This window comes from Solanum tuberosum, unplaced genomic scaffold (assembly GCF_000226075.1).
Source record: "Solanum tuberosum cultivar DM 1-3 516 R44 unplaced genomic scaffold, SolTub_3.0 scf00042, whole genome shotgun sequence".
NCBI lineage: Eukaryota > Viridiplantae > Streptophyta > Magnoliopsida > Solanales > Solanaceae > Solanum > Solanum tuberosum.
In genome coordinates this window covers 1,925,001-1,932,983 of record NW_006238967.1, presented here as the reverse complement: position 1 = coordinate 1,932,983, position 7,983 = coordinate 1,925,001, and the positions used below count along the sequence as shown (strand labels likewise).

Sequence of the window (7,983 nt, the reverse complement as noted above, 5' to 3'; positions counted from 1 at the left end):
TTGGTAAGTCCTCATATTCAGAGGAATGTTTATCCTTACTATGTTTTCTTATGTCTTTAATTTTCAAACGTTGTATATGATGTATGGGTTACGTCCCAACCACTCTTTTGATGTATTAGATTGTCTTGTCAAGACTATGAGTAGACTTCCATTTTTATGTAACACTCTTTTATGATATGAGACCTATTGCTAAATTTTTCATCTATTATATTATGTTTTATGTATTTCAAGTGGCTTGTGTAGGGACTCTCAGAGTCTTATACGCCATGTCACTCCTAAGGTGTACTTTCGGTCGTGAAAAACTTGGTATCAGAGTACAAGGTTTTAGAAAAGGTTCTTAGATGTTTGACAAGTCGCGTTTGGTAGTGAAGCTCATCAAGTTTATGAATAGAAGGCTACAAAATGTTTTGGAAACTTCACTTCTTTCAGTCGTGTCATAAAGTCTATCTCTATAAAGATCATTCTCCTAAATTTTATCTGATGTTTTTCAAGATGGCCCCTCGAAGAGGTTATGTTAAAGGAATGTGAGCGACAATGTGGAGCCCGAGGTTCCCAGGCTCTGATCGACCTTTTGGCCGAGCAAGTGCCTCATGTCGAATTTTGAGCCTCTTACTAAATTTTGGCTCAAGATATGATAACCCAAGCTAATAAAGAAGTCATGGATCCCGTGAACCTAAATGTAGGTACGAAGATAACAAGGATAAAGGACTTTACTAGAATGAATCCCCCGGAGTTTCATGGGTCAAAAATTGATGAGGATCTTCAAGAATTCATTGATGAGGTGTGTAAGATAGTGGGAATTATGGGATTGTCTACCGTAGAGAAGGAGAAACTGGTCGCTTATCAACGAAAGGATGTTGCTCAAGTTTGGTTTGAACAATGAAAAAGTGAGAAGGTTGTTGATGCGGATCCTCTTGATTGGGAGAAATTCAATGGAGCTTTTCTTGATTGTTTCTTTTATCTTTTGACGAGGGAGGCAAATTTGTTTGAGTTCATTAATATTTGCTAAGTATGCCCCAACTATAGTTGTTGATTTTAGAGCAAGAATGAGTAAATTTGTGTCGGGTGTTTTCTTTTTGGTTGTCAAGGAATGACGAACCACCATTTTGATCAAGGATATGGATACGTCCAGTCTGATGATACATGTAAAAAAAATTGAAGAAGAGAACTACAAAGAGAGGACAAGGGAGTCCAAGAGGGCTTGTGTGGGTAATGGTGACTTTTGCCACTCCTCGAGCCTACACCCTGGGCGGGACTGGCACTCGAGAACCATTGCTGGCCCAAGCGAATCCCTAGCCTGCCCAAACAAAAAGTTGGCAGCCCAAAATGCATACATATATATATGTATATCCTTCACCTCCCTTTCTAGTTATACAAAATTCTAATTAGAATATTACGTAAATACCCCAATACAATCCCTTAAATTACGATCACAATTTATGTTAAGCAAATTTGCAAATATCACAAAATTTCAAGTTCCCAAAATGAGAGTAAAACAGACTGTAGTAATTAAGCAATGGTGTATCGACATGCGACTCTTGGTTAGTATTTAGGGGTGTTACAATATTGGCCTATAAAAAAGACATGTGTATCATTTTATAAATTTAGTTTTTTTATAAAAAAAAAATCACACTTTTAGGAGGGTGAGTGCACTCACATTGTCACATCACCTCTAAGGATGATATTTAATTCACTTGAAAGTTGTTAATGGAGCTATTTAAACGTCCATATAGTCCATACATTATTTACTTTAATACCATTCTTTATTTTCATGTAATATTAGTAGGGGTGGCAAATGGGTTGTTTGGATCGGATTTGGATGGATTGAATATGGATTGAGTTAAAATGGATTGGATCACAATCCACCTATATAAAATAGGGAAAATTACGCGGTTAAGCAAACTTATACTACTTAATTACTCATCATAGTTATAGTTTGCTATAAGCAAGCTCTCCCAATCTCGCTTGCCATATATACAAATACATATGTATAATATACAATTATCTAACTGATATACATATACAATTCACCTCTCTCCCACTCTTTGCCCTCTCTCTCGCCTCTCTCCTTTCTCTCCCAGTCTCGCTCTCCTCTGTCCTCCCTATAACATGTAGCTACGAATTGTAATTATCAAACTATAGCTATGGAGAGTAATTAGGCTATTTTTGAGTGGCTATATATATGAAAGTTCCTCAAAAAAAATATGGGTAAAAATGGATTTGGTCAAATCTGGTTTGGGTAAAATGGTTATAACCCACTTTAATCTCTTAAAGCCAAAAAATTTAAATCAATGTTAAGTTGTTAATACCTCAACCCCTTTCGGATTGGTTTTGGATTAATAAATTACTTTATTTGATTTTTAAGTTTGGTTTCGAATTTTAAAAAATAAAAACCGAAAAATTGATTTTATATATATATATATATATAATGCTTATGTTTAGAATTAAGTTAGAGTTAACCACTTTTGTCCTTTTTTGGTTATTGCGTTTGATGATGATTACATTTATATTTTATGTTTGAACATCTATAATAGGTATACTTACAAGTATTGCGTTTTATGTTTTACTTATGATTTATATTAGAAAGTATATTTAAGAGATTCAATATTATTACTTTGGTTATGTTATTAATTATTGACATAACCGAATAACCAAACCGAATAGAGGAAAACCAAACCAAACCAAATTTATTTTGGATCGGATTGGGTTACACTTTTACAAAATCAAAAACCGAAAAATCGAATGCACACCCCTACCTACCCCTAATTTTTTTTGTTTTTCAAAAAAATATTATGTTTTTCCAAAAAAAAAAATATATTACGCCTCCGCCACCCCAGTCCCCCAGGCACCCCCCACCCTCCACACAACCTACCCCTAATTTTTTTTAATTTTTTTTTGTCTTTCAAAAAAAAAATTATGTTTCTCAAAAAAAATAAAAATTCCACCTTTGCCCCCCTTCTCAGCCCCACCTATCCTCCAATTTTTTTGAAAAATAAATTAATATTTTTGAAAATTTATTAGTAGAATTTTTATTTTTTAGCACAATTTAGAATTTTGAGTAGAAGTGAGAAGTGAGTGATCTATTATGGGTCTATATGGATATTCATATTTTACCCATTTTGACCATATTTGTAGGAGTTCTTAAAATAGCTTGAAGCCCATATTTACTCAATTAAAATATGAGTGATCCAAGTCATTAAATATGAGTAAAATGAACTCATTTCATTAATATGGCTGAAATTGTCACTCCTAAAAATTAGTATTAAATGATACCACTATTTCCTTCTTCTTCTCTCCGGCCCTTTACCGTCTCTTCGTTTATTCAACTAAATGCAAATGATATACAATGTGGGACCACCAAAAAATATGGTGTAATGGTGATATTGGTTCTTCCTTAAACAAGAACTCTCCACAAAAGTGTTCGATTCATATGATCTTTTCTATTACATGATATTTTACAGGCTTCCTCCATGAATTTATGCATGATAAAGATAAAGGGATGATTTTTATCTTGATTCTAGACTAAGCAAGAAAACATCCTTGGTATTTTCCCCCATATGGGATCCTACACTGTGCAAATCCAAAGTAATCGAGCTCTGATATAAATATCATATATAACGAATGGAAACAAAAAAAAGATATGCAATGTGGGAGCTTGATGTAAAAGATATAAATGAAAGATAGTTTTTAAAAACATTATCGTAGTAAAAGATTTACAATACAAATTTAAATTTAATTGAATCAATATATATTTAGATAACAAATGGTTACATGGAAAAAAAAAACTTAAACCTTGATATTATGTCTTAGGCAGGGGTGGATGCAGTTCAAAGGTAACATGTTCACTTAAATCCTGTATATTGACGCACATTATCATTATATGTGTAAAAGAATATTTAAAATTACAATAGATAATAGGTATGAACTTATAATTATAAGAATGTATATAGTAGGTTCAATACTAGAATTCTCTAAGGTTGAATCCATAAAACAAAAACATGAATCTGTATATGATTGTAGGAGGAGGAATGTACTTTAGTGGATGTTGCTCATTCAACACCATCGTACGAGGTCATAACTCTCCTAACGCAATTATTTAAGGTGAACAAAAATTGTGGATCAGATGCGAGCATAATTTCCACTAATTGTGGTTGAGATGTTCAATCGACTCCCTCACCTCTATGGGGTCCCATTTTGTCATTCGTTGGAATGTGATTTACCACCAAATGTAATGGATGGAGTATTTAATTGTAATTAATTTCCGTTGAAACAATTTCTCTCTCACTCCTCCAACTTGAAGAAAAGTCCCTTATATGTAGAAATATTAATCAAAGTTCGCTGTAATATATAATTCATCCGTCCACTTTTAATTGACATGATTTCCTTTTTTAGAGTCAAACTGTAAGAATTTTGACTAACATTTTACGATGTATTTTTTTCATTATATTGATATACGAAAAATTGCAATTTATAGTACTTTTTGTATAGGTTTTTTAAATATCTAAATTTTTTGTTTAAAATATCGAATTAATGTAATATAATTTAACTTTGAAAATTGGTCAAATTGACTTTCGAAAAGCGCAACATAAATAAAAATCGACGGAGGTAGTATGTTTGACCAAACTCTTTGAGTTTTCCTAATAGTCATCAATCTTTTTGGGTTTTTTCCCCTCAAATTATTGCTTGCTGTGGGAGAAATTGATGAATTTGTGGTTCTTGCTTTTGAGTATATATATTCAAGAATTTGGAGGATCTCTTGTCGTGGAATGAGGCGAATTTAGACTCTTTATACGGTTGAGGATGATCTTTCCCTTATCAACTAGCTTCTAAGGTTGAGTTAGATCTATGTTTATTTCTTTATCGTGATACTGGAGTGAGGGTCGGTCTCTCTACCTCCCTAAGGAAGCGGTAAAATCTAAGTATATTCTAAAGTATAAGTGCCTCATCCCATTTTCTTTTTTTTTTCCTTTCCAATTTGATTGGTTTATTTTCTCTTTTAATCTGTTTAAAAAAAGAATGATTTTTTTTAATAACACTTTAATTTTAATTTTTCACATAACATGTTTCTTTGCAACAAATTTTAATATATGGAACATAAGCTCCAACCACAAACAAAATAAAAGAAATAAGAATATTTTAGTAATAAACAGTATGAGTACAATTATGTTCCTCTTGATTCTTCTCTCTGAATTTTCTCCGATCCGTGATTCAAGGATTGTTAGTAGCGTGTTTTTAGGACGTATAGGATGATCTAAACTTTCTTGGAATTTATTTGATCTCCATATAAGTAGGATTTGGTGGATCTTCTTGGAGTATTTGATAGTAAAGAGTCAGACATTTGATATGTTCTAAAAGTCTCTCTTTATTTCTTTTGTGCTCAATCAAACTTAAGCTACTCTCATCGTTTACGAGTCCAAGTAAACTTACCATGGAATCAAGCAACCGTAAGGTCATCACATGCAAAGGTGTGTAATCAATTAATGTTTTTTCTTTCATTTTAATATTATGAGAAAATATATGTATTATGCGTGCGTGCAGCTGCAGTAGTATGGAAGGAAGGGGAGATGTTAAAGATCGAAGAGATACAAGTTGATCCACCTAAATCAAATGAAGTTCGAATTAAGATGCTCTTTGCTAGTTTGTGCCACTCTGACATTATCGCTTTCAATGGTTTCCCCATTGTATGTTACTCAATTTACATTTCACTCTACTCATCTTTCCTAACTAATTTGGATCCATCATTTTATTGAACTTGTTTTCTTCTATCCTCTCCAGCCTACATTTCCTCGAGTTCTTGGACATGAAGGACTTGAGTAGGAAAATTTTCTTTCAATCTAAATTTCTGTAAGAGTTTGTTTCCACAGCTCAAACCCCTGAACTTCTGATCATATGACAACAACTTTCATTTACAATTGTGACAAGGCTCCCCTTTTTCACATGCATATATATTATTGTAAATTGATTTGCATGGATTTATTTAGCCAATCGCGACTTATTTGAATTTGCAGCATGATAGAAAGTGTGGGAAAAAATGTGACAAATATAAAAGAAGGAGATATAGTGATTCCACTTTACTTAGGAGAATGCAAAGAATGCCCAAATTGCAAGTCAGGAAGGTCCAATCTATGTCACAAATATCCATTGAACCTTTCTGGTCTAATGTTGGATGGCACATCAAGAATGTTCATTCATGGAGGACAAATATTAAATCATAGTTTTAATTGCTCTACTTGGTCGGAATATACAGTTATTAACGCCAACTACGTAATCAAAGTTGATCCTCAGAAGATTCCGCTTCAACATACTAGCTTGCTTTGTTGTGGATTTACAACAGGCTATGGAGAAACATGGAGAGAAGTTCATGTTGAAAAGGGCTCAACTGTTGCTGTACTAGGTCTTGGTGTTGTTGGACTTGGAGTGAGTACTACATTTTAACTTAGCTCGATGTTTAAATAAATTCATGATGTATAAAAAATGTTGCAGGTGGTTGAGGGAGCTCGAAGTCAAGGAGCATCGAAAACTATTGGTGTTGATATAAATGAATTGAAACGGGGAAAAGGAGAAGCTTTTGGAATGACGGACTTCATTAACCCTAAAGAATTCAGGACATCAGTTTCCGAGACGATAAAAGATGTTACTGAAGGTTTAGGTGTTAATTATGTTTTCGAATGTACTGGGATACCATCCATGCTTAATGAAGCCATTGAAGCCTCAAAATTAGTAAGTTTTTCTATATTTTGTTGATAAAGGCCGTCTTTAAGTGCACTCTTCTAAAAGAAATATCATGATAAAACAAATATATATAAAAACTAATTAACATTATATTATATTGTTTCTAGGGAATTGGGACAATTGTTCTAATTGGTGTAGGAAATGGGCTTAGTAGGGACATCAACTTGATTCCCTTATTATGTGGTAGAACATTGAAAGGTTTAAGCTTTGGTGGAATAAGACTTCACTCAGATCTTCCTACTCTACTTCATAAATGTGCAAATAAGGTACAATTTTCTTTACTTCGTACGATAAGATAAGGACTAGCCCTTTTTGTTTATAAAAAAGAAATTTAGAATCCACTTTTTTATATATATTAGTAATTAAAAAAAAATTAGTCTTAGATATCTGGCCTAATTGTTTTTGAAAAGAAAGTGTGGTTTTTTTTGGGACATACTAAAGATGAATAGGCAAAACGCATAAACAACTCTTTTAATTTGTCTCAAAATTTTTATTTTGACACTTCAACTTAGTTTAATTCAATTTTAACCATCTACTTCAATTTTTTATGTACTATTTTAATTAAACACAAAAAGTTTTACCCAGTATAAGTATTCAACGTGTGTTAGATAAACATTAAAAGGGTAAAAAAAACATACAATTAAATAACGCCGCATGTTTTTTTTTTCAAGTTTACTTTGCATTAACATTTATTGTATCAATTTATCATCTTTTCTTCAAGTCATCCAAATTTACTTGGCATTTACATTAATGGTATCAATTTATCATCTTTAAGCAATATAAGAATATATATATATATATATATATATATTGATTAGCTATATTCAAATGTTTACAAAATTTGTTTGCTGAGATTGGTTAGTGACACAAGTTAATATAAACATCGAGTTTATATTATTATGAATAAAATTGATATTTCAAATTTCATAAAGACAAAATGAATTATATAAATTAAAAATGAAAAAACATTCTTTTTAGCATATAACGAGTTAAACAAAAAAAAGGGGCCGGTCACGCTCAATAGTCACCTAGATGAAGAAAATAAATGAATGAGTAAAATAAATAAAAGAAAAAATAGGATTGAAGAAAAGATAAAGAAAATAAATAGAGGAAAATATTTTTAACGATAGAAATATTGAAATATTAACATTAAAAACGATCTCGCACGCTTTCTAAAAGGTGAATAATTTTACTAATCTATCATCTAGTTGGCGTTTAAATGGTACATTGAAAATGAAGCTAAAGGTGTAA

At 32.0% G+C, this 7,983-nt stretch overlaps 1 protein-coding gene and 1 long non-coding RNA gene across 2 annotated transcripts in view; both read left to right on the top strand.

The window, feature by feature from the left end:
• Nucleotides 1–5,320: 5,320 nt before the first annotated feature.
• On the top strand, nucleotides 5,321–6,744 carry LOC102583816 (alcohol dehydrogenase-like 1). Its single transcript, XM_015306849.1, has 3 exons — nucleotides 5,321–5,465; nucleotides 5,539–6,417; nucleotides 6,484–6,744. The coding sequence occupies exons 2-3, from the start codon at nucleotides 6,010–6,012 to the stop codon at nucleotides 6,742–6,744; spliced, it is 669 nt and encodes a 222-aa protein (XP_015162335.1). The 5' UTR covers nucleotides 5,321–5,465; nucleotides 5,539–6,009.
• Nucleotides 6,745–6,844: 100 nt separating this feature from the next.
• The window catches only part of LOC107059827 (uncharacterized), a 1,808-nt gene continuing 669 nt past the window's right edge, over nucleotides 6,845–7,983 (top strand). The window contains exon 1 of the long non-coding RNA XR_001472970.1: nucleotides 6,845–6,998. This is a non-coding gene — a long non-coding RNA (uncharacterized lncRNA). The remainder of the gene's footprint in view (nucleotides 6,999–7,983) is intronic.

Coding starts and splice junctions, on each gene's coding strand:
- LOC102583816 (XM_015306849.1), top strand. CDS start 6,010: ATGATAGAAAGTGTGGGAAAAAATGTGACAAATATAAAAGAAGGAGAT. Junction 6,418..6,483: donor TTGGTGTTGTTGGACTTGGA/GTGAGTACTACA, acceptor AAAATGTTGCAG/GTGGTTGAGGGAGCTCGAAG.